Source organism: Chamaea fasciata, unplaced genomic scaffold (assembly GCF_029207755.1).
Source record: "Chamaea fasciata isolate MVZ Bird 193981 ecotype frontalis unplaced genomic scaffold, bChaFas1.0.hap1 SCAF_6, whole genome shotgun sequence".
Lineage (NCBI taxonomy): Eukaryota > Metazoa > Chordata > Aves > Passeriformes > Sylviidae > Chamaea > Chamaea fasciata.
The window spans coordinates 23,106,334-23,133,593 of record NW_027094091.1 but is presented as its reverse complement, the minus strand read 5'-3'; the positions used below and the strand labels follow the sequence as shown (position 1 = coordinate 23,133,593).

General features: G+C 42.5%; 1 protein-coding gene across 1 annotated transcript in view; it reads left to right on the top strand.

The window, feature by feature from the left end:
• The first annotated feature begins 15,896 nt into the window (after positions 1 to 15,896).
• Positions 15,897 to 27,260, top strand: part of RBM47 (RNA binding motif protein 47) — a 76,288-nt gene continuing 64,924 nt past the window's right edge. The window contains exon 1 of the mRNA XM_066185647.1: positions 15,897 to 16,656. Within this exon, the coding sequence (XP_066041744.1) occupies positions 16,628 to 16,656 (29 nt within the window). The 5' untranslated portion in view covers positions 15,897 to 16,627. The remainder of the gene's footprint in view (positions 16,657 to 27,260) is intronic.

The window sequence follows — 27,260 nt, the reverse complement described above, 5'->3', positions numbered from 1 at the left end:
AATCCCAGGCCAGGACACACAGAAGAAAATCTTAGCAGAAGGTTTCAACCAGAATGACTTTTTCTTTAGTTAACACAAGTGAGGTCAGCTCCCAGACATGAGATTTCCATAAGCAGAAAATAACCAGCCCAGCTGAGAAGTTTGCACTGGAGATGTCAAGTTCAGCTGGAAGAAGTTTGTATCTGGACGTTTTCAGTCTGCTGAAGCTCTGGAAGACAATTTCCCATGTGAAGCATTTGAGACTCTTAGCCTCAGACTATACTGCTGGATCTTGATGTTCTTTGGAACATTTGAAACTACTTGGGGTTGGAAATTATACCTGCAAATCATGCAGGTCATGTTTGACTGCAATGGAATTCCAGTTCTTGTAGCAGCCACACATACAAGTGGAGTATAACTTGTACCAGTGCTGTGTGCCGGAGTTCAGCTGGTGCATGTCTTCAGCCAGACCTCACAGTTAGATGTATGCCTACCTATTTAAAACACTATGACAGTTTTTAAATATAGGGTGGCATTATAGCAACTTTACTCAGCAGTTTTCTGCAAATAATAGCCACTTTATTAAAAAAATTCCAGATCAGCTTAAAGCTTAACCCCAGTCATTGACAACCATTTATAATAACAAACCTCTACTTTTCAGAGAATGGGACTTGTGCAAATTATTGAAAGATCAAGCTTATGGCTGACATACTTTTTAAAGATCTTTAAAATTAGATACCTCAGATATCCTTGCTGAGTGAATTCAAATACAAAATGTCTTTTAATCCTTCTGCAGGGGCTACATTGGCAGCATGACCATGTCTTGGCCAGTCTCAGGAGACTTGCAATTCCTCTATGCATCCAAGCCCAGGATGATTGCTCCTGTGCAGAGGGGTGCAAAGCAGAGGTCCCACAGCCATCACTGGTACAGGTGTTCATCTGTCCTTCAGCCACTATGATAGATGAAGAAAAACCTGAAGATTGCTCCTTGTCCGCCTCCCAAAGGAATTTTTTGGCAGGTCTGGTTATTTCATCCAGACATTAAATAGCTTTGTTTTATCTTCTTCCCATCACTGCCAAAAGCTCTAAATTTTCTTGTATGCCAAAAACCAGATTTGGTTTAGACCTCAAATAGTTAAAATAAAATAGAAATCATTAAAACTTCTTTTAAAAAGCTTAAAACCTGTGAGCTGAAATTAGCAGGAAATTTATTCATTTTTAAGAAATGGCTTCTCCAGTTGACAGTTTAGAAATCTTCTTCAGATACCTACAATCTGTCCATCTCTTAACATCTCCACCAAGAATTGATGTTAATAAATGGAGAAGACATTCATTTCTTCACACAGAAGTACTCATGTTGCCATATTGTCACATCAACAGGGGAAAATTTCTCTGGCTTCATGATACAAAGCCAACCATCCACATTAGCTTAGAAACCTGGCTGCACTCAATGCTCTTTCTTTCTTCCAGCAAAGGTTCATTCCTCAAAACATCTTGTTCTTGGAATAATGGCCATTTTTGGATTTTTTTTTTTAATGATCTTAGGCTCAGCAGGTTGCTAGTGCTACTGTGTACCAGGCCTTCCCCTGAGAGGCTCTGCAGGGAACTTAAAACAGTTACTGCAGTGGGTGCTTGGCTGTTACTGCAGCAGTTTGAGTCCATCATTTTCTTCTGAAACTATCAGAAGTAAAATATATTGCACTTCCCACAGTTTTTCCTATTGAAGTCTATGGAAAATTAGAAGTAAATTCACAAATGTAGCTCTTCCATTGTAGACAACAAAAACCCCTTTTGAGAACTTGAAACCACATTGATATTGCTGTATTTAATTCCTCAAATTACATTTGCTAACTAATAAGTAATTCAAAGAAAGTTTACATCAAAACTTATGTACTAGGGTATTACTGTCTCTGCATACTGAAGGTTTATATGCAACAGCTGAAATATACTTTTGATCATGCTCTTTAGCAAGCATATCAGGCTGACAATTTAGCATTAGGTCTCATGTAACATAAGTCTCCTAAACCTTATGGACATAATCTTCCATTTTACTTATAAATCATTAATAATTGTGTGCTTGACTTTCAATATTCCATGGTCTTCTGTTTCAAAACTAGGACAGCAGATAAATGTACAAGTATCTAAAGGAATCCCAGTTCTATCTCAGACTGTCTCTTTTCATAAAAGACTGCATATGCTGACAAAATACACATTGTGACCTTCCTTCTGCATTTCTCATTTATAAGGTTTCTGGAGATGCACTCCAAAGATACATTCCTTATTTAGAAAGAACAATTTTATTCAAAGAGCAAATAATGACTCTGAACATTTGCTTGTTCCAAAAATGTACTTTTTCACATGGGATCACAGGGCCAGTCTCCCTGTAGCAGCAGCAAAGTAACCTTTCTTGCTGTAAATTATTACATCTTCTCTCTGCAAAGTTTGCCACCAGAGAATTGCACAGGGAGTGAAGGGACAGTGACAGTCATGTGGTGTACCACAGGTAAAACACACTTCTTCTCATGTAAAAAGTGCAAAGCAGTGCCCAGGAGCAATTCCGGTAGTCAGGGACTTCATGGTCCCCTCCACTCCCAGTGCAACCCCCAGATCCTGGCTCTCCTGCTCGCAGCCAGCAGTGGCTGCTCCTGGGGCCTGGACAGCATGGTCTGACAGGCAGGGGTTTCTGGGCATGCTAAGGAAGCTAAAACAGAAACGTTTCCAGAATAGCATGGTGGAATGATTCACAGATACACAGCTCCACTACATTATCAACTATCCCAAGTGATGCCTATGTCTCCTACATTTAGTATGGAATTCTGTGAGTTTTCTCTTCCTCCAAAAAGGGGTTAAAAAAGTGGCCAGTACAAGACAAATTAAATCATCTCTCTAATTACTTCTGGAAAGCCAAACTCCTCCTCTGACACTTTAAAGTTTTATCTCCAGCTGTGTCTCCACATACCTCCTCTGTACTGGTTTGCCCAGGCCCTGCTTGGGTATATTCTCAGCATTCACTAAAAGTTGTCCCCCAGAACACGCCAATGCAGCATCCCGTCTGGGAGCTCAATAGCCTCCTGTCTCCCCTCCATTTGGGCTTCTGGTCTCTGCCGGGATTTGCTCCAGTTCTGCTTATCCCGGGGATTCAACACTGTCTGCCGTCTAGTAGCTATGAGTTTCCATAGATTACTCCCAGCTGTGGGAATTGTCCCAAAACATCTCTGCTGTTACGACTGCCTTAGCCAGCATCTCTTTAAAATGCAGGCTCCAGGTGATTGACTTCCAAGTTAGAGGAGCTGAATAGGTTTAGACAGATTAACATTCTAGCAGTAAGTGGCAGTCATTCCAAGGAGCTAAATCAAATTCTCAAGTGCTCATTAGCAACAGGGAAAAAGGAAAAAAAAATTAAAAAAAAAAAAGTAAGGGAAAAAACTAGTTTGTGAACGTAAAAAAGAATGAGCACATAATGGAGAGACTTGGTGGAAGCTGTTTTTTCATTAGAGTTTTTCATTGATGGCCATCTCCCTAAAACACCAGGTGATGGGGTGCTGCTGCGTGACATTTTCTTCTAACACAAAGTACGAAGGTGCAGTTGACCCAGGGTTACTCCAAGTTCAGAATCAGCCAGTTTGGCTGGCAGGATGTGTATTAGCCACGCCGCGCTTCAGTGGCAGGGGGAAAACTACTGCGGCTGCCATTTGCTGTCTAGCCTTGGAAAGACTGCTCTGCACCCTGAAAAACAAAGTACAAGTCTGCTGTGATGAGTTCACTCGGGTCATCCAGGGCACTTCGTGTGCTCGTAATAATTTGTCTGTTTGGAGTGTCCTAATAGGACAGAATTGCAGCAATCGTTGTGAGGGGGAGGTAAGGAGGACGCTCACCACTTAGCAATCCGGACAAGAAATACTGCACTGTCTCGGGGCGTGCAGGGACAGTGGCTTCATCGCGGGCTCGGAAAGGTGCACTGACACTGGCCATTGCCAAACTACACGCTGAGGAGGACGGCACAAGCGGCCCTGCAGCACGGTCCCCGGCGCGGCCTCCTGCGCTCCCCTCCTGGGGCGGCACGGCTGCCCTGCCCTCCGCTGCTCCCCTCCCGGGCACCCACCGCTCCTTCCCCCTGCTGGCGCTGTCCTGGTCCAGGCTGAGGAGCAGGGTGAATCGTGGCTCCGAATCCTACTAGTGAGTGGAGTAGTTTACATTTATACAAAATATTTACAGTTTTTTCTCAAGCTTGTTTTCCTAGAGTTCTGTAAATCATGCAAACAGATTTTTGCAGTTTAGGCAGTTGCACTGCAGAACTTCACCTGTTCTCACTAAAAGCATATGAAAAGGAGTAAATAGGAAAGATTTGGAATTATTAACAACTTGTCCCATAAAAGTAAAATCAACTCTACCTGAGTGCAGAGGAAAGTCCCTATTAACCTTTCACATTTCAGAAAAAGCAGAGGCAAATCCTGCCCCAGGTTCCCCTTGCCGCTTGATTTACTCAGAGAAATATTTTCACTGCTGTTTCACACAGCACTAATCAGTTTAAAACTCAGTGGGTTCACAGCAGCTGAACGGCAGCAAGAGCACAACCCTGAAGTGTACCAGCTACAGACTGGCCTGCAGGAAAGGAGGAAAACCCAAAAGCACTCTTTAGGCTTGAATGCTTGAAGAAAAGTTGTCTAAGGGTTTGTTTTAAATCAGGCACCTGCTCCCGGCTTTGAACATATCAGAGTTCCTAATGCCAGCCCTCCCAGGCTCTGCTTGGCTGCTGGCTCATGCTGCTTCATTCCCTACCCTCTCCACCTGCTCTGCGCAGTGTGCTTTGCCTAAGTGAGGCTCACCCTTGGCACAGGAGCATGATGGAAAGTGCCTGGGTGTTCTGGCAACAGAGTCAGCATTAAGCCTGGAGACAGTTGAATACATTCCTTTGACCGGCACCCACATTTTTCAATGCCTTTTAGAAAGCGGCTTTCACTGAAAAAAGAAACAGCAGCAAAGAGATCAAGATGTCAGGAAATGCTTTTGCTGACTTGGTGTGAAGAAAATATTTTTCTTATCCAAAGCAGCAGAAGAAGCTGAATAAGTCACTTGACCTTCCTTCCTTTCCTCTCCTTACTCTCTAGGCCTTCTGCCTCTGCAAAGGACATTTCTTCAGCCATTTGCCATCCTGTCTAGCACATTTCTTCATTTTTTTTCCCTTACATAGTCAGATCCTTGGAATACTCAAAACACTTCTTGATTTGCTCCTACCTTGCACTGATGGGCATGGCAAAGTCTTCTGCTTGGATCCATCACACACACAGTGGTTATAGAATTTTGCAAAAACAGTAGCTGAAACGATAGCAAGTGAGCTTTCTGGTATTCTGAATCTCTCTGCTATAATCTCAATAGTTTAAAGCTGCAAATTTGTGGATCTAAGCCCATTATGCTTGAAAGCACTGTATACTGCAAAAATTCGTGCAGGAATTTGAGTCATTTTGCTAGGAAGTGTCATGCATAGCTCTCATGATCACTATTACTAAGCATGATCCTAATTAAAAGAAACTCAAACCACAAAAAGCACCTTTGTGTTCAGAATCCTGGTAGTTTGCTAGTGTAAATTATTGTTTCTTCCCCTTCTCTTCTGGATTTCTTTGATCATCTAAGCCAACACAGGTAAGGAGCAGAAAGCTAGACCATTTTTCTACTATACCATGCATTTTGCACTGCAAGTACAGTCCTCACTGCAAGCACTGTGGGTACAACATAGTCTCCAGGCTCATAATTAACAGTGATTATTAATGGCAAAATATCTGTCAGAAACTGTGGGAATAACTCTCCATCCCTTAAGGAAGAAGGATGCACAGGATGACCTCTCAAAGTCTCTTCCAGCACCGTGACTCTGTGACAACACAAAGACAAAAGGCTCCCAGCTTGTTTTTCAAGTAGTCAGCTCTTTGCAGGGCTGCAGCTAACAGCTAGGAAAAAAATATCCTTCTATCTGCTTGCAGAGCTCATTGGTAGGTATGCAAAATTCTCCTGTCGTGTAAAATTTTTATAAATATTTGTTTATTTTTTTCTAATTAATACCACAATCGTACTATGATGCTAGCTGCTAATGGCAGTCTCTGTTCAAAATTATGCTTTCTGTGACAGCTGTAATGTATGGATCTGGAAACAGAGCCCAAATTGCAGTAGACGTTCTGCTGTCTTGTTAGTTTAGAGACTTCAACCCAATGAACTTTTTTAGAATTCAGGCCAATGATAAAATTACTATTTTCTTACCTGTTTCAGTGGAAACAGGTTTATATTACAGAAGAATGGAAACACCGTATCTCAGAGATTTAGATTTTTGTAAAGCCATTTTCACCATTGCTCTTCTACCTTCCACAAGAAGACTACAAACAAGAGCACACAAGTCAATGAAAATTTCAATTTTTAGTAAAGACCCACACCTTGAAAGGGGAAAAATATTTCACCTGGCGAAACTTTTCATGATGCTGATGTGAACGGAAGTGTGATGGCAGAAAACTGGTGCCACTGCAGCAACTTGTGGGCTGAACAGGTTTGTTCCCAGGTGGTGGCCATTCCTTGATAAGTGGGCGTTTCCTCCCCTGCTGCCAGTAACACCTCCCTGGTGGCTCGGGGACTATTAATGCTGAGTAAGGTGGCTCGGACCAGAACTACATTCTGGGAGTACTTATGTTATTTCTCTGTCAGCTCAGCTTCAGCCTATGCTAACAAAGTGGTAGTAGATGAGAGAGAATAGGGTCAGAGCACTCTAGATTTTTGTGTGGTTTCTGTCTGAAACCTTTCTTGGGTCTTGGGTGCTTGAAGCCTCCTAGATTTGCCTCCTCAAAACTTCTTGGGTGCTCAAAGCCTCCACTTGCCCCTGTACACTGGGTGGAATGATTTCTATCAATATTCAAAATCTATGATTTTTTTCTACCTGCAGTTTAAACTGGTGAATTTTGCGAAAAGCTGCAGCTGGTAAAGGAAGAAAGAAAGGAAGGAAGATAACTAAATGTCGTAAAGGTTATGGAAGTAGAAGAAAAAAGAAAAAAAACCCCACAATGCAGATGCCCAAAAGCACCTTGGCCATTGTAGTCGAAAGTGCTGCTAAAAACCCAGTCATATCAGCATTGGCTAGAGGGAAGGTGCTTCTGACTCTGTGCACTCCGTTCCTCTCCATCTCCCCCAGTTAAAACAATACCAGTAGATATTTTGGCTGTGTCAAGGTTATTATAAACAAACCACTAATTACTAAGCTAATAGAATTAAAAGAAACACCCCACAATTAAGGCCTATAAAATTCATATAATCTCTCTACTTTTGTAGGAGCAGTCTGACAGGGATGGCAGAGCCCCATTACATGGCACAGAGGGTGGCTGGGTTCCAGGCATTGTAAGTCATCAGATCTGTGGCAACTTGTACTTCTTACTGCTGTTGTTAAGAGACTATTTTAGGGCACACATATTTATTTGACCTTCACCTACTAAGACCAGACTAAGCCATTAGTTTTTCTTCTGGTGAATCCCATTAATTAACCTGCCAAATATTTCATCAGAGTTCCTAATGGGAAAACCTACAGAGGAGCTAATGTTTATTATGGTCACTCATGCAGTTTGCCTTACTGTAGATCTGGAGAGACTTGGTCAGAGATCAGGATCCTGACCCAAATCCTAAATGCTACCAAATGTGGGTCACATCCCATGGGTTTCCCCACAGAACTTATCATCTGAAAAGACTTGGTCAACAGATCTTCCTTAGTATAGAGTACACCTGGACTGGAAAGATGAAACAGCGAGAATTGCCTTTTTTGTTGTGAGATATACTCGAACAAGATAAGCATAACTTTAAAAGTCAAACCAACTGTATCTGTGCTCGTGTTTGTGACTGTGTTCTAAATTCTTCCACTTGCCATGTTATGTATAATCAGAAGTCATAGTTTTATTTTGATCTTGTTCTTATTCATGAATTGAGATATGCAATGTTGAACATTTGCTTCTAGATTAATTTTTTAAAGAAAGGTGAATTGCTTAGAATGTTGCAACTAAGACTAAAATAAAGCATAAATTTTAATGTGCCATGTCTTTTTTTCAAGTATATACAGTCTGCATTTTTCACATAAGCTGGGTGAATTTCACCTTTACACTCTACATTTGCAATTAATTTTCTGCTAGAGAGGATTTAATTGCTCTTTCGGACTTACTTGTTTGAACTCTCAGGTTAAGCTGAAAAGATGCTGTGAAATATTAAAAAAGAGGAAGAAACAGAAACATACAAATGTTCATCATTAGCTAACTGCAGGACACTGCAAGTAAGAGAATTAAGTTGATAAACATGCTTTCTGTATAACACCTCAAATCCATGTTGTACTGTTCATCTTGCAGCGATGAATCTGAAGGGGCTGGTAAGATTAGGGATCTTCTTCAAATATTGCAACAAGACAGAATGTGCTGCTGTTATATGATGATCACTTATAAAATGATAATCATGGAAATTTTCAAAACTGGACTTCAGCGCTACTTAGAGTATTCCTGCTTGAGCTGATCACTCTCTCTAGGTTTCAAGTGGACTAGACAGGCAAGCAGAGTGTTTTCAGATATCCTATATCCAATTTTGAGACTACCCAGTGCAAATCCAACTCTTATAATGGTTAACAGTTCAATTAGTCTTTCAACATGATGTGGGATTTTTGCATGTTTTGTCTTTCTCTTAAAAAAAAAAACAGAGAGAGAGCGAGAGAGAGAGAGAACAGAAAAAAATATTGTGGCTGCAACTATTTTCCTGTCACACAGCCTTCTGGTCCTATTTGCCAGATAGGTGTGTGGATCTTTTGTCTTTTGTCATGTTTAATTACTCCTTCTGTCCCCATTGCTAATGCTTATCTTTCCTAGTAGTCTGCCTCCTCTTCTTTCCTTGTGCATCACAAATTATTAATTATTGTGTCCTTTTTGGAGGGTAAGAGACATGGAGGTGGATGCTGGCACTTGGTGTTTGAGGTTAACTCAGCAGCAGAAGAAGGCAGCAGCTGCCCAAAGCTTGGGATGAGTAATTTTTAATCAAAGGTGGTCAAGCGCCAAATCTTTTCATTTTGCCCTATCATGGCACCATGGAAATATTTTAAGGAATTATTCAAAAATTAGTTTGATCTCATGGAAGTTGGTCTCCAAACTTGAGTATTGCCCCAGAACCTTGATGGAAGTCAAGGCAAATGTAAAGGTAACCATAATTTTCTGCTGAAATTTGTCTTTGGGCATATGTCCTTCGGGGTTAGACAGTCAAGAGCATGGAAACTGAACATTTTTACAAAAAATATTACTTTCAAGTGTTTAAAAGTTTCAGAAAAAGTTTTTAAGCTGAAAGAGGGTAGATTTACATTAGATTTTAGGAAGAAATTCCTCAAAATGAGGGTGCTGGGGCACTGGAGTAGGTTGCCCAGAGTAGTTGTGGATGATCCATTTCTGGAGGAACCTGGTCTAGTGAAAGAGGCCCCTGACTGTGGCAGGGGGTTGGAATTAGATGGTCTTTAAGGTTCTTTCCAACCCAAAACATTCTATAATGCCATGATTACTCATGGGTGGGTACACTGGAGACAACTGAGGGCTCAGAAGCTGCAAGCCAACGCACAGAACAGAGAAGAAAAGCAACAGGTTACAGCAATGCAGGTGAACAGTCCCACCAAAAGCCTGCAGAGAAGCCTTCTGATTTAGCATCATCTGTTGCTGAAATAAACTATTTCATGATTACCTGATTTCTCCTCTATCCAGAAAATTCCTGGTTTTGTTGCAAATTGCTTATTTAAAAAAAAATAATTTTACCTGGCTATTTAAGTCAAAAAAGTATTGGTGTTTATTAACATGAGGCTTATGTGGTGCAGAGATCTCGTGTATCTGGGTGACCTTCCTGTTTGATGGCTTCCTTTTCTGCATTATAGTCCCACGGCCCATGTCCCATGTCCTGCTGGAGTATTTCTGTCCATTGGAGCATGGAAGGGGTTCAGCTGTCACCATTATTTTCAAGTCCCTGAGTCATCTGAACCCTTTTTTTCTGGTAACCACCCATGACTATTACGGGATGTGTGTGAACACCCCCTCCCTCCCACAGTCACAAACCTTTCTGGTTGTTCCCCTGACCTCTACTCAAGCTCACACCCAGTCGAGCACACAAGCGCCTACATGCACCACGGTGATATCTGATGTTGTCTCGGTGGCCTCTCAGACCTTGCTGCTTATTTGTGCCGAGAGATAGAAGTGAATTTAGGCCATGTCTTTTCTCTCCTCCCTCCCCCTTTTTACAAGGATTAATAAATAGCTGAATTCTACTTGGCTTGACTTTTGTTCCGTTCTTAGGGCTTGCTTCAGTACATAACGATAATTTCCTGCTGAACTGCTTCTGCTACACAGTGCCTGTTTCACTTCCCTTCTAGAAGAAGTGACTTCAGAGTAAATACCAGACCAGAACTGTGACTCCCTGCCAGGGTTAAATCTGACCACAGAGCCTTGTGATTTTGCTCTCCTTCTGATTTCACCAGCAATGGCTTCCAGTTTTGACCTAAAGTATGTTTCCTGTGAGGAGAGTGCCCAGGTTTTTAGCTGTGAATTCTCAACAGTCTGCAAAGAAGAACACAACCCTAAGATAACCTGTGCAGACTATCTACTCTTCTGAGCTGCAAAACTGTGAGAGAAGGGTTATACTACATTCAGAGTGGTTTGCCCTTGCTTTTTCAGGTCCTCATTTTATTATGAGGACTGGAAAACCACTTTGTATGTGTGAGAGAGCTCAGTATAATAATAACAAAAATGGCATGACTATTATTATTTCTGTGCTGGAGGTGGTGCTGCCTGTGGCTCTCCACAGAAGTGTGGAGCTCTCTTCCGTCCAAAGCTTTAAAAAAATCAAGAGGGAAGAAGAGCAGCATCTTGTTGCGGTACTCTGTGAGTTGTGGGTTAGGCTGGAGGGTTATATAAGGGCATGTTTGCATACAGCTAAGGTGCATCATGCCCACAGCCCTGAACTAAAACACCCCAATATACGCCTCTGGCCAGAAACCCCCTAGCACTATTTGCTAGCCAAACGCAGCAAGAGCACATGGCATCTATACCAACATGCCAGCTGCCCTGAGTGAAGGGCTTACATCAAAGAGAAACAGCCACTGCCATCACGGAGAGTGTAGCCGTGACACCCCCAGCCCCAGGCTGATGGGGACAGAGCCCCTGGCAGCTTGCAGGCCCTGGGCCAAGGGGAGCTGCTCTGGAGCTGCTGTGGGTGCATCTCTGCTGCTGGGGCCTTAAACGGTGCGCACAGCGACCTGGAGCCGGGACCTGGAGGTGGAGGAGAGTTATTGCAGGGGGATGAAGGGCAAAGAGAAGACAGCAGCTTCAGAACAGCCAGGCAGGCAACAGAGCTGCTGCCAGGCATGAGGGCACACCTCCAGGCTTGTCATCCCCATCCCAAAACACAGCACATGGACTCTCACTGCTGTCACAACAGATAGCCTTTAAGAGGGACTCAAGGAAAACATACCAGTGGTTTTACCTCCTTCTTTTTGTTTAGGGATTGTATTTGGTGTAAGGACAGCATGGAAGAATACATGAAGTTACTTGTAGAAAAGCAAATATTACCATGACCTAGGTTGGTGCTTCTGGAGTTGTGGAAAGGCAGAGGCAAAGTGCTGAAATGGATACATGAATGAGAAGGGCTGGTAAATGAAGAGTTTAAATGAAAGTCTGAACCTGAGATGTGTGGAGAGGAAGCAGCTGTTGAGAGGGGTAGGATGGTCAAACCACCAAGTAGGAAAGCAAAAAGTACAGTCTGGGAGGAGTTGTTGGGGGGCCCACAGTGACAGCTTGCAAAGACTGCATGGAAGTGCCACAAAGAAAACAAGACCTTTCTGAAGAAGAAGGTGCTGTGTTACAGACTAAGCACATTGAGATCTTTTACGTAGGGGACCACTATCAGAAATTCTCACTCTCCAAACTTCAACTTCAACTGGAAAAAAATCAAATGCTTTATGATTACAGACTTATTAACAGACTGTTTGATTACTGAACCATATTCAAATGTCTAACCTGTAGTAGGAAACATTCTGTGTTAAAAAACTTGAACAAAATTCAGAGTTGAAGTAGAGGCTTTTTAATTTCTGACAAAAGTAGCAAGTGTTCTGCTTCTCCAATTACTTTTCTGATAATTAGAAATTCATTCTTAAATAACATACTCTCACTTTTTCATAGTTTCCCAATTAGAGAGAGAGGGGGAAAAAGTTTTGCCATAATCTCCTTAATGAAATGCACTCACCAAACTTTCGACATGCAGTTTTCTTGTTGCAGTAAAGTCAGGAGTGGGCAGGAGTGATAAACTCTACAATAAGTATTTAACATAACTCATAATACAGTAAGCCATATTCAGAGGGAAAAAATTACAGTCCAGGAGACACAGCTCTCCAAAAAACACCCCAAACCCCCTGACATTTTTATTGCAATTTTAAGATCCCTTTTGGAAGACACCTTCCTTGATCAAATACTATTTCCTTTAAAGATTAGTGTTCACAGCCTAATCATGCTGCACTTAGCCTAATTTGCTTTGCTGTGGACTCATTAAATTCTTTGTTTTGGTCAGAAACCCTGCCATGGCTTGGCAGAGAAACAGGAAATCTCCTCTCCATCTTGGAGGGTTGTGACTGCTCTTTCATTTTAACACACAGACTGGAGGGTGCTGCAGCAAATTACGTGTGAGTCACTCATTTATTCCTATGTAAGGAGCCCACAACCCCTTAAAACACTTTGTCAGCTGGACAACTGCGACAAGAGGGAGAAAAATAATTTTTGTGTCAGAAATGTCTCAGATTGCCATTATATCAGTTAGATCTAATGTTTAATTTTAGGTTACCTGAAACCTCAATGGCAGCAATTCCTACAACCGATTGTTGAGGCTGCTTTCATCCCATCTCACATTGTGATAGATTCAGCATTTGGTGGTCAAGAAGAGACTTTCCTGAATTGCTACTGTCATTTGTGCTGAGAAAGTGCACTTAAGGAACAACCTGGCACCATTACCTGTTATTTGATCCAGAATCTGTGAATCAGAGTAAAGTGCAAGTGATAAATAATAGAGGTTTGGCACTATTGTTTTGCTGGCAGATGAGGAAATTTGGCTTTCCTCACTGAGGTTTGGAAGTCCATTAAAAAGTTTGAGCAGATGTGTCATGATCACCCCTACACCTGCAGGAGTATGCAGACAGATGTGGTACCTTGAAGTCTCACCTCGGTCCATGGAAAGTGTCTCCTCACACAGACAGTGAGCAATAAGGAGTATTTTAATTGCTGGATGACCTTCTGCCAAGCATTAACTCTAACAAGGCATCCCTAGTGCTGTCATGCACTTCACCTTCAGCTGAACAGAGCCAAGAAGAAAGTCAAACTCTTTCCTATTTGCATCTTGCACAAGAAAAGCATGAACTGGCTTTCAGAGGTAAGACCCACAAGCACATGTGAAGAGCCAGTAGAAGAGGCAGAGCTACACCTTTAGCAGCATACCTTAAAACAGTTAACTTCACCACACTTGTGCAACCATGGCTTTTGGTAGTATACCTGTGTTCTGGACATGCAGGAGAAGGCACTCACATGTCTTTCCATTTTCTGTAGTATTCAATATATTACAGAGATGCTCATTTAGAAGTAATCTGTACATGTTGGCAAGGAACTACTTCTGCCCAGTAATGCCAATTTGCTCCTTTAAATGGTGCAAATGGAGCATAGGTTCTCTCTGAGATGGATTGCCTGAGAGTTTTATTGGCAAACTTATCAGATGAGGACACTATGGGAATGCCTCCCTTTGGGCAAATGGGTCATGATTTTAAAGAGTACTACAGAATACTTAAGAGGTTTTTGTACCACTAAACTCCTCATTATTTACTATTCTGGACTATTTTTTTCTTAAAGAATTTATCTGCATAATGTTTGCCACTAATGCTGAACTCCCATTTCAATTCAAGTGTTTTACAAAAATTTTCCCCATGATTATTTGCTCATTGATGCAGGTAAGTTCTGAAAGATTTTTTTATTCTTGATGCATTCGCTAAAGCTGGAATCACATGCTTTTATGAACTTTTGAATTGTGATAGTTTGAAGAGAACACACTGTTAATTTGAACTTTGCAACGTTTGACTGGGAGCTTTACATATTATAGCAATAGTAGTTTGATTTATTGATTTCTACCTGCAGCAAAACTCTCTTACAGAGTGAGTGTGGATTTGCTTAGGTAAAACCTGTGAGATTTTTCTATACTTGAAAAAGAACACAATTTGAGAGATTATTGTTTAGAACGACAAACTGCTTTCAAAAAGCACAGGTAATATCACAGAAAAAAAGGCAGCATAGTGGATATCCAGCTCTGAATAAATCTTTTAAAAATTAAGAAGAATTAAGAAGAATTCTTAATTAAGAATTGCTAAGAATTAATTAAGAATTTTTTTTACAAATAGGAAGAATGATGAAAATCAATTTCTTTCACTATTTTTGAGCTCAAATATTATTTATTCTTTAAAGATTTAACTTGCAGGACTTCTAATCTACTGTCGGGGGCTTGAACTGTCCAGTTATCCTAGATGAAGATCCTCTGTCTACTCATCAATTACAGATATTAATTGGGGTGAGGGTCATGATACTAATCAGTTGCACAAATGACCTACATGGGGAAACAAATAGATGAATAATATCTCCAGATCACCACTAGTGGTAAATATTGCTCTGTTAAATATTTGCATATACATGATGGAACATTGCTTGTTTGTTTTGGGGTTTTGTTTGATTGGTTGGGTTTTTGCTCTAGAGAAAAAATAAAAAACAAACCAAAAAAACCCCCAAACTCCTGCATTTGAACAAAAGTGATTGAAGGGAGAAGCAAAACCTTTTTTTTTTCTTTTTTTTTTCCTTTTTTTTTCTTTTTTTCTTTTTTTCCGTTTCATGACAATGCTAGCAGGAATTAGTACTTTAAAAAAAATCTGCTGGTGTGTGCTTCCTGTTCCAGTTTGTTTAGTCACAAGTCTGAATTAGATCTGTCTGTTGGTTGGTTTCATTTACTATAAACAGGTCTTGAGCTTTGTTTCAATACATCAAAGCCCATAGCCAGGCACAGACAGGTAATGTAAAAGGGGGTAAGAAAGTTTACAGTCTTGCTTCATTGTTTCTTTAAGCGTTCCAGACAAAGGTCAGAGGGATCACATGGAGTTTAAAAGAAGGCTTGGTTGGGTTTTGGTTTGTTGGGTGTTTTTTTGGTTTTTGTTGGTTTTGGTTTTTGGGGGTTTTTTTGTTTGTTTGTTTTTTGGGGTTTTTGGGGGGGGGGTTTTGGTGGGGTTTTTTTGTCTGTTTGTTTGGTTGGGTTTTTTTTGTTTTTGTTTTTGTTTTTGTTTTTGTTTTTTTGTCTATATGAACTGGTTTCTGTTTTGTTCCTTTTCTAGAAACCACATGTAACTTTAGGTCAGAAAAGTGTAAAATGTGGCACTTCTTAAACCAGTGTTACCGCTGCCTTGGGGTAACTGGATCAGGCAAAGGTGCAGACTCCTCTTTCTGCTATATGCTGATGCCTGCTGCTGTCCTTCAGGTGAGCACCAGAGGTTTACTTTCTTTTCAAATATCCATCCACCTGAAGGAGGCAGGTGGCTGAGAAGTGTATTTTCTCATGATTGACACTGCCCCCCCCCAAAAAAAAAATCACTGTTCTAGCCCTTTAGAGATAAATGCGAATCACTCCCTCCCACAGTAATTTTAGTAAAGCTGCTCTAAAAGTTTGCTTCCTTCCAGTCCTGCATCTCTCCGGGTTTTCTTCTTTTTTTTCCTTTTTTTTTTTTTTCCCTCTGGTTTTTTGGGGGGGCTTTTGTTGTTTTTATTTTTGTTTCTGTTTTTGTTTTCGGGGTTTGATGTTGGGATTTTTGTTTGTTTGTTTGGGGGGGGCGGTTGCTGGTGGTGTTTTGGGGGAGTTTTTGGGGTGTTCTGTTTGTTTTGGGTTTGTTTTTTTTTTTTAATCTGCCCTCTTAAAACAACAGGAATGCTGGCTGGCCCTCAGCCAGCCAGAACTCAGCAAGCGGGGTAAAATTTCAGTTCAGATTTACGGGAAGGTGTTGGGAGTAAAAATCTGGTTTGGTGAGTTTAAGGCAGGGAGTAGTCCAGAGACAACCTTGCTACTGTGAGTGTGGAGAGAAAGAGAGGAGGGGGGGAAGGAGGATAATAAAAACCACCCAGGCTGGAGATTAGAGACCAATTTTTCCCCTGTCCGAGTTTCAGTGCGTGTTCCTGAGCTCCTGCAGCCTTATCGAGTTTGTAGGCAGAAAGCCGGGTCTGGGGGTGGAAGAGCTGCGCGGTGCCGGCAGAGAGCTCAGCGCCCTGCTCAGCGCCCTGGAATGTGCGGCTTAGGGCAGGGGCGAGCAGGGGCTTTGGCTTAGCTGGTACTAATTGCAAGTTTTAGTGCTCACAAACTCTCTCTCTCTCTCAAAAAAAAAAAAAAAAAAAAAAAAAAAAAAAAAAAAAAAAGGCGCAAAGAAGCGAAGAGCCAAGAGAAGGGGTTAAGATTGGGAGAGCTGTTGCTCCAAGCAGCAGTGCAAGGAGTTGCTCAACTCTCATTTAGCAGCGCGGTAGGAAGGACAATGCATTAAGCTCGCTACCCCAAAACGTTGCCGTTGCTGCGAATGGTGCTGGGCGCTGAGGTGGGCTCCAGGTAGGTACCGCCGCTTCTCGGTTTGCACTTCCTCCGTCCTTAACCGCGGATTGGATTGTACTTACTCTTCTGTGATTGGGTTGACAATGCAAGCGACCAGAAGTTCACTCAGAAAATACATTTTAAAGTATTTTTACGGGGGAGAGGCAAATGGAGAGGACTACAGAGGTTTTCGGTGGACTTTTGTTGACTCTTTCCAACTGACAGATTTCTGGTGATTCTGAAGGAAGATGACAGATGAGAAGCAGAGGCAGGTACTAAACAAGGACAGATTGAGAAGTGATTTTCAGATCTGAGAGTTTTAATTTAAAATATGTGTTTCTCCATGTCAAAGAAAAAGCACAGCGTGACTTGTCTAATGTCTTCGGAGTCAATTTCGGAAGAAGTGTTTTGTTTTAAGGCTGTTTCTTCTTTTTGAACACTTAAAATGCTGTAGTTTGTATAGACCAAGAGCCGTGGCGCAAGTGACAAGGGGAGGTGACAAGAGGGCTCTGAGTCTGCTGTCTGCTGTTACAGATATTAGCATAAGAATGCGATCTTATCTGCGAAAAGTTTCTGAAGACCATTTGAAATACATGTATCCATCAGGAGGTCAAGCGTCTTCTTCATGCTGAGATATGTGTGATTAGATGAGAAATGCTAGGGTCTCCTCACTCATGTTAACAGAAATAGCAGATTTTTAAAAAAAAATTTAGAGGTAAGGTTACACAGCTCATTTCTTCTTAGGAATTTAAAATAAAATTTTGACCTAAAGCCAATCTATTATAATGGTTAGAAATGGGCTGGGACCTTACAGGTCGCAAAATCCTTACTACATTTTATCGGCTCAACCGGGCTGACCTGGCAGAAGGCAGGAGCATTGGACGGGGCTCAAATGAGCCGCCTGAGGCTAACGCGAGCTGAGTATCGGTGCCCTTATGTGCCTCCCAGACTTTGCAAATGATAATTTGGACAAGCCTGCAATTATTCTCTGCCAGTCTGGCCGAGGCCACACGATGCGGGAGGGGAACCTCGAGTGTTTCACAAGCGGGACGGGAACCGCACGGGCGGGCGGCCAGCGCAGGGCCCGGGGGGCCAGAGGTCGCCCGTGGTGTTAAGCGGAGCCTGGTATAGAGCTGGAAAACTGGAAGGCGGCTTGCACTCTTCAGAGAGGAGGTGGAGATAACGCCAGGAATGGGCCGCTGCTCGGTGTCCGGCAGGCTCGCAGCTAAAGCTAACAGAGTGCTGTCTGTGAGATAAACAAGAGACAAACACAACTTTTGCACGTTCGTTCTCTCTCCCGCCACTCCCCTGCATATTCCCGTCCTGAGAGAGGTTGTTCTCCTGGCTTGTTTCAAAGCTGTGCATCCTGCCGAGAGCCGAGGGCAGCCTCGTAGCCCGGGGAGAGCCCAGCTCCCTCTTCTGCGTTTAGGGTCTGATCTCTCTTGAGACACAGGCTCCGGGCCCCAGGTGTTGTTAGGGAAATATTTGGAGTTGACTGGCATGTAAATAGGGTTGCTAATGATTTCTGAGTGTCCCTGCTGCAGCCGAGGATGCAAAATCTTTGTTTGAAGTTTTAGAAAATGAAAGCATGTGCTGCCTTCAATACAACAAATCTTTTAAAAGTTGAAAACATTGTAAGAAAAATATTTAATGTAAGCAGTGGAGACAGGAGAGCTTTCAGGGAATACTGTTTCTTTGTCTGTTTGGTCTGAGCCCTTGACCTTGCGTGGCCCTCACCTGGCTGGCCTCAGCAGAGCTATCCCTTGGACTGGGGTCTGCTTTTGCAGCTTCCCATATTTTGGAATCCTGGATTCCTCCACATGGCAGAGCCCCTTCACTTTGCTACCACTCTGTGAAATGCTACACCCTCTTCTGTGAAAGCTGTGAAAACACCTGACAGCTAGAGAAGACCAGGGTTACCTTGGAGTGGTGTGAAAGTCCCTGTTGGGTTACCATAAGAGCCCACTGCACTGCCAGGGTGACAAATTCCAGCAGATGTTACACCACATTTATGAGTGAAACAAAAATGTAATCTTGCCTTTTCATTCAAATGGCCCTGATCATTTGTGTGCAGTTTCCTGAACAAATATTGCTCTAATTTACTGAGAAATTTAGTTGAGGCAATGTGCTCTTTGTGAAGAAACATTACCAGATCCTGTTCCTGTTAAAAAAAAAAATCAATGATGAACATAAAGGTGAACATAAAGATCAGACTTGATTTGTAGCAAGGAAGTAGATCTAACAGATTAACTATAAAGAGACCATCTCCATGCCTGTATATGGCTGTATGTAGTTGCCTCTTTTGTCATGAAGCTGAAATCTCCAAATTACTGATGACTTAAACCAACAAATCCTTCCTTATATTGTAGTCACTTTGAGATTTGTTTAGTAAGGGGATTTTTAGGTGCAGTTTTCAAGTTTGTAAAATGGATCCCGTGAACAGGATATTTTTGTCTGCTCCCTTAGCAGAGGGAAGGACTCTGACCTCTATCTTTCCAGTATGAGGCCTAAAATAATATTTCTTTCTGCTGTCGTATTTTTTTTCAATAAAATGCTTCTGGGTACACCTAGCTCTTGCCAAGATCAGGAACATCTCAGTAGTGTTGCTAAGACAATGCAGGCTTTGTATAGCTATGGCTGGTAGGGCTTTGGTGACACAGTAAACTCAACAGAGGAAAGCAACTTTTTAGTAACTGCAAAGCTGACTACCTGATACTTGAGGACATTTTTGTCCTTCCCAGGCCTTCATTTGTCCTGATCCCAAGTAAGATTTTATTTGAAAAGAAGAAAAAGGTTTCTGATATTTTAAAAGTGTATTTTACAAAATATGCTTAAAGTCTGGATGTTATCTTTTGCTTAGGTAGGTCATAAAGCTGAGACTGAGTCAGCACAGGTGGGCTTATTTGCCATGAGATGGAAAGAAACTACAAAGGCATGAGAATATTCAACCAATAATAATGTGACAACAGTAACTTTCATGTATTTCCAAAGGGGGGATAGCTTAACCAGCCACGAAAATCTGACAGGTTTTCTATCCTATTTGCCAATGTGAGAACCATTGGGAAGTTTAATCTGGATAAGCAACACCCCAAGTGATGTAGCTCAGAGTTTGCATTCATGTTTTGGCCTTTTGAGTACCCAATGGATGGGCTGGAGCCGTGCCTTAGAAATAAGCTGAGATACTGCTTCTGCCTTTTTGTCTTTTATCAGAGAAACTTAGTAGGCTCCACTACAAGTCAGGGTGTAGGCTGAGTTTCAGCAAATCGAGTTCCCAGTAACATTCAAGATGTCATTTATGACTGCTGTGTCACGGATCTGGGATTCCTGACCTGGGTGTTTCTGCTGTGCAGGCCTGCTCATACAGGTGCAGAGGAAGGGCTGTCACTGCCGTGTGGGGTTTGTGCATGAAACAGCTGGTGAGAGGCAAGAGATGGGATAGATCCTGGTGGAGCACAAGAAAATGGTGAGGCGGTCAGCTGGATACACAGTGAGAACAGCATGCCAGCAGACTGGCTGCTGTTGTACTCTCTCAGTGGTAAGGGAGAGATTCTAGAAGGAATTTAGCAGAGATGAGCAAAGTTCCTCTGCAGTTGTGACCAGGGAGGTAGTCCCAGTGAGGAATTATGAAGGAAAACAGTAGGGCATATGATAGGAAGCATAAAGTAGGTGTTCATAAGCTGCAAGACACCTGTTTGTGCTATTCAGCTCAGCCTGCCTGAGCAAGTACAGTATGTAAGGACACCTTTTATTTTATTTTTTAGAAGATGGAAAGAGGATCAACAGGAGCACAGAAAATGAGTGGCACATTCAAAGCTATGAAAATGACTTTTGAAGAAATATTTTGGAGATGAAACAGTGGATTAAGATTGTAGGTCAACAGTGGATCAAATTATGAAAGAGCAAAAAGGAATGTTACCATTAATGAGCTAATGTGAGGGTGAGACTCCTGGGAAGTATTTAAGTTTTGAGGGCAGATAGAACAGCCAATGTCTTTGACATACATGCAGAAAGCATCAGCAGGTCTTAGCTGTACCTCAAAAGAAAGGCTGCTCAAATAAAAATTGTGCCCTGTCTGCAAACAGAGCAGTAATAGTCACCATGGAAAGGAGAGGAAAAGAGACTTTGGGTATTCCTTGAGAGAGTGGTAGTGTTAGAGGCTCCGCTTTATCCATATATAGCTGGAAGTGATGGGCGGGCTTTCAGCAGACAGTCTTTCAACCTTTCTAGCAGAAGAAACAACTGAGAGGTGTTGGTTGGGCTGGATATTATGGGGAAGAAAATTAAAGGAAATTGAAATGTAGAGAGAATTTTGCAATTTAACTTGGTATAGAGACATGGTCTAAAAGCAAAAGAGAAGTCATGAGAGTTGATGGAGTGGAAATTGCAAAAAGGCTGAATGGTGGACATTATGGAGGAGGCTAATGGATGGTGCTGAATGGGACCACTTGTAGTTTAGTGCCGGAAAAACTCAGCAGTAGCTAGCCTCTGGACAGTACAGGCCAAATAAACAGACTTTTTTAATGAGGAAAAGAAAAGGATCGGGGCAACAGAGGAACAGAATTGGTAAAATGGACCCAGTGTGTCAAAGAGTGATAGGGGTCATCAGCATAAATCAGCAACAATAAGAAGAGAGAAATGGGGAATCAAAACCCAAGGAGGAAGGTGATGGACTTGGTGAAGGGGAGGCATTTGCAGGGCTGGAAGGAGAAGGGAAGGGAGAAAATGAGAAATGAGCAATCCTTGAAAAGAGGAGGAGGAAGAGGAGGAGGAGGAAAGAGACAAGGGAGGAAAAGGTCAGCTCACTGAGTCTAATCCTGGTCAGGGAAAAGCTGAGACTGAGGTGCTTCATTATGGTTTGAAAGCTGTGCTCAAGATTTCAGGACCTGTAAGGGTGAAATTATTAAGAGACTGTTGCTAACAGGTCTTTAAATCTGGAAGTTGTGCTGGGTGACAAACAGAGGGTATGAGGTCTGAGCAGTATGCAGGGTGCAACTTTGGGAGCTCTTATAGCTGGGGTGGGAGGAAGAGCCAGAGTGGGGAAAAAACATGAAAGGCAAGGAGGGAAGATAGAGTCAAACACGATCATGCACGCAGCGACATGTCCTCTAGATGTTTTTGAACAAAAGAGCATGTTCAACTCACCTCAATTAAATATTAACATTGTTACCATGACTTAAGGCCATGTTTCTGGCAGTAAAATTTCTTTTGATGGTGTATGCTGAAATTTCACCTGAGTTCATACACTACTATCCACATCCTAATGTGAGTCTTAGTCCTCACAGGAAGCATTTCACTGTCATTAGCATTTTCACTAAAGGTAGCACTAGTATGGTACCTGCAGCTCACAGGAGCATAGTCACAGGTAAAGCTGCAAGCAGACCAAGGCTTAATTGGTGAGTGTATTCAAACTTTTGAGACTGCAGCAGTAGCTCCTGAAGATGGATTCTGCCTTTGGCTTCTTGGTCTCACGAAACAGGCAAGAAAAGACACAACTTACGTGACTTACTGGTTGCACACATTCGATGAATTTGGAGGTGCCTCTGGCTGGATCAAGGAGATCTGAATGTGCTTACTGTTGCTGCCATTTGTGGTGTCTTAGTCAGTGTTTACAAAGTAAATGGGAAGAGTAGATGCTACTGACAAAATTGTCTGCTCACCCTGAGCACCCAGGCCAAAGGAGGCAGCAGATGTACCCAGCGGCATTGCACAACCCCAGGGCCCAGAAGCAAGCTTCAAACTGGGCAGGGCTCAAACAAGCCACAGTTGTCCTGCATGGAAGGAAAAACAAGTGATTTTCATAGAGGATAATCGTACTGAGCAACAACAAACAAAAAAGCTTGTACGTGCTTCTTCCACATATTGAAGTCCCAAGTCTCAACTTACCTATGTGAGTCACAGGTCAGACTGTATGTGTGCAGAATAAATCTTCCTAAGCACCACAGGGGTGGCAAGAGGTGTCTGGGATGTCAGCACAGTGCCCTGCCTCCTGCAGTGTAATCAGTGCGAACAGGGTCTGAGACAGGCAACAGCTCTTGAACACACCTGTGTCTGTGCTGCTCTGCTCCTCTCTGCCTTGCCAGCTGGGAGCTCTCCTTCATATTTTAAGGTCTGTTCTCTGGCCTGTGTTTTACCACAGGTGTTTGCAGGTCCTTGATGGAGATGCTGGGAAGATATCTTCCCATGGTCACTCTTTATATCTTTTGGAAAGCTCTGGTTTTCTGCAGAGAGTTGTCTGCAAACTTACATTTTTGGTAAGCAGCAAGACTGACTGGCAAACAATTTTAGTTTTTAATGTTTGCTAACATTATGAGTCTAACTAAGAAAATTCCTATGCAAATTCCTGCACAAATTCCTGGCCATTCCCATGGCCACCTGCCTCAGGGAAAGTTTATCAGGTACACTGTCTAGTTGATATACAGGGCACTGTATAAAACCTACAGCTCTGAGGAATGTGGAATGAACTTCCAGAAGCCCTGAGTAAATATATCAAGTATCGCTAAACTGAAGGCACTGATGGTCTCGTCTGTCGACTTTCGCATCAGAATGAGAAAAGCCCAGGGCAAGCATTTTGCTTACAGAAGAGTTTCAGGGCTTTTTTCCCCCTCCTCTATCTAGAGCATTATCTAGAGTTTCAAGAGTGGCTCTTTGATTCCTGTCATCTCCCAAACATGGTTTTGTGCTAGTGTGTCAGAGGGAAGAGAGGCACCGTTAACAACATCAGGGATTTGAGAGGTGTTACCAGTGATCCTGCCAGTCCCTAGGCTGTGGGGTTGCTGAGAGCAGGTTGTGGTGTCCATCCCATTGGCCTTTACCAAGGAGACTGAAATCTGAGTCAAATCCTAGCAGTTCCATCTGTAGATTGCTGAGGTTTTGGTTTGTTTGTTTTTAAAAGGAAAATATATTATTTCTATTTGTATATTTATACATATATATAAAGAGCATGTGCATTATAGGTGTCAACACAAGTCAGTCTCAGTGCTGCATTTTTAGATCCTAAAGCACTGTCAGTAACCATCTTTATCTCTGATTAAGGGAGATGGTCTTATGGGATCTTTTTACCCACTGTGTCATAATTTTTTCTCTCCTCCTGTATACCAGAAATACACTCTTGAGGAGTGCCAGCAAGAGACGAGCTGTTAAAGAATATACTACTTATATAAAAGAGGTGAAGCATGAAGCATCTCTGCCTCTGTATTTTCCAACAGATACAGCAGGGTTTTTTTCCTAAATAAATAAGTTGTGTAAAAATACAGGTTCTCTGAAGGAAATTTAAGCAAAATAGGTGACAATGAGGTCTACTTGCCAATGGGCAGTGTAAGAAACTTAATTTTATGGAAAATGCCATGTATCTGTAAGCCTAAAAGGTTAAGTTCTCAATGAAGCTTCTTATTGGTAATAGTGAAAATCAGTTAGAGACCTCGACTCTCAGTGAATGCTGTCAGTACACAAGGCATGGACTGAACAGGGGATTTGTAAGCTGGAGTGTAAGTTTATAGTATCTTTGGGTACACCTTCATGTTTTTAATATATAGGCAACTGTATGTTCTCTTTTTTGTTGTACTCCAAAGTAATCGAAAAGGGTCCTGCTGCAGTTTGGGAGCTGTAATTGTGTTATCATAGGGTGGATACTAGGTTATCTGTCCCCGGTGACCTAGGAATAGCCACAAACTGGTTGGACAAACCCTTTGTAGAGCTGAGGCTGGTGCAAAGAGGATTAGATAAGCTTGCTAGTCATTGTTGTTGTTGTTGTTGTTATGCAAGTTTTCTTTCACAGTTCTGTGTTCAAAGCTGGCTTACTGCTTCCCCATCTTCAGAGGTTCACCTTTGCCTTCTGTCACTGGTGCCATGCTCTCCGCATGCTCTGTCTGTGTCAGTCAGTGAGTCTGGCACCTGTGGCCAGGGATCCTGGCACAGGATACATGCTCTGAACTGGCTTGTGTGTGCCCTGGTGCTCCACAGACCACCCACTCAGTATCCTTGCAAACACCAGACAGCTGGATGTAGAGATGTTGGAACCATGGAAAAGCAAAAGAGGTGAACCCCCTTCTGGCTAACATCAGGAGCTTTGAATGACAGACAAGGTAGATGAACCAGACTTTGATTTTCACTGCAGTGTTTGAATGTGGGTTTCAGCCACAATACCAAAACACAGAAAGGGCTTAGCCTCTGCCTGAGCTCTGGTGAGGGGACACTTCTTTTGTGTCTTCTGAATCCAGCCCTGTAACATGAAGAGTGTGAGATGAACATAAGTTTGTTGGTCCTTCTGTAGATCCAAACCACTTATATCACATTTCCTCTTCATCTAACCTTATCTGTTCTGTGTTGCAATCCTTGCTGTGCTTCCCTATTTCCAAAGCAAAGCAAAATCTTTCTGGAAAAAAAAAAAAATTGAAAGCTGACACCATTTTGAAATGTGGCCTTTTTCAAACAAAGAACATCAGGTGGTGGTGAACGCATTGGTTTGTTAATCCTTACCTGGAAAGTAACCGGTGCCAAAATCATTGCATTCTTAAAGCTCTTGCAAGTGTCAATCACTATTAAATAAAGGTTTCTTCTGAGTTCACACGTACTATTGTATGGATATGTGCAACAGGGTGTAGAACAAGCCAGGCAAGAAGCAAAAAGTGTACGAATGACTGGTTTTGCAGGAAAAGCACCAGAGTAAAGCTTAGGAAACCTGGGTTCATGTCCCTGCCTTGCCATAGAAAATGACATGCATGACTTAACAATGGTACAGTCAAGGGGTTTTTGTTGATATCTGTTTTGTGGTTATTGGTCTCTGCTCATAAAGCTGAACATCCCATCAGGTTGTGAGATCTCCAATGGCCAATCTGTGAGGAATTTCAGCAAATCTCAGGGATTTTTCTTTGTTTGGCTTATGCCTCCATTTAGGTAGGGCTGGGCCGTTGTGCTGTCAGTCCTGGGGAAAGATGAAGGAAGGTGCCAGTCACAGCTGGACACCTAACCTGAACCTCTGGCAGCCCCCGAACTCCTTGCCTCAACTCCCTTCCTTCAGTCCCACAGCCCTGGGGTGAGGGGGACTCCATGAAGCACTGCAATGACACAAGCTGTCTAGGGATGGGGAGGGAGCGCTGCCAGCAGGCCGCATTTCATGATCCAGCTGTGTTCCTGTGAAGTGAGAGCAAGGTCCTGCTGACAGAGCAGTGAGCAGCACTTGCTGTGAAACTCCAGGGACAGGGAAGAGTCAGGAGTCCCCAGGATGCTGGTGGGGACAAGTCCCATGTTTCTGCTTCAGATCACTGGTTTTGGAAAAGCAGTTTGAAATGTACTGCTGAAGTGCCTGTAGCTTTACTGTTGATAAATAGATATAACTGTTTTAGCCCACTCCAGAAAAAAGTGTCCACACAACGTAAACTACAGAGATCTGGGACTGTAACTGCTCCAAGTGCATGACATTTTGAAACCAAAAGTTTCCATTGCACAAGCAGATGTAAAAGGAAGAAGACAGATCAACTCTGGGTAATAAGTATGTCCTGCATTTTCTATTAGGAGACTGTTTTTATTTGCTCATAATTTTGCAAAGCTTTGCATTGCATGGCAAGACACCTGAGACCTATGAATTGTTCTGCATTTACCTGTATAGAGGCCCAAGAGTCACTTAGCCTAAAAGTATTTGAAAATTTCTGAAAATCAAAGTTAGAGGATTTGCTTTTTTTCAAACTTTTGCAACTTCTTCCTAAGGTTTCCTAAGTACTTGACCTCAAGCAGGGAAGTGGCTCTTGTGCAGGGGTCAAAGCAGGATATAAACCTTTAAAAACAGTTTCCATGTGTTTAGTGGAAACTTCAACTTTTAACTTCCAAGTCCCCAAACCCACTGTTGACACTGCCTATGCTTTGAGAAAAACTTGAGTCAAAGTTCTAGCATGACCCTGCTGGGCTTTCTGCCCTGAGTTCAAGAGCAGTCTATAAGGCATTTAAAGATTAAAAAAAAACAAAAACAAAACAAACAAACAAACAAACAAACAAAAACACCAAAAAAACAGGTACTGGAGTGTGAGGCTCCTGAAGAACAGGTTGAACCTAGTGGGAAGGGAAGAGAGAAAAGAGAGACAAAGAGGCAGGAGAGGGAAGACCACTGTCTGCCTTGAAAAGCTGATGAGGAGTCAGAAGGCTAATGGAAAAGGGGAATTGATAACTCAAACAGAAACGACTGAGAACTGGTGGCTGGGCAGGGAGACAGCACATTTTGGAGCAAGGTCTGACATGGGGGGCTGCACTCAGGGTGGTTCTCAGGGCTAGAGACTGACAGGATGAAGGAAATGTGGGAGTTTGAGGCACTGCTATTGGACAAGGGCGTGAACTGGAGAAAGGGCAAGTCATACAAGGAGACTGGATGCAGCCCAAGTCAGAGCACTTCAGGATGTGAATCCAAGGGTTTTCGCCACGCCAACTTTCCCTGAAGAAGCTGTAAGGAGTCCCCCATTCCTGCCTCTTCTCTCCTTCTCTGCTGCTGCTCTGTCTTTGTCATTTACTGTTCCTCTGTTGAACAGAAGTCCAAGTAGTAAATATCATGTGCTACCTCTCTGGTGACACACGCATCAGTAGGATGCCTCATGATGGAATTTGGGGTTGGGTTTCAGTTTGCATTAAAAAAAAATACA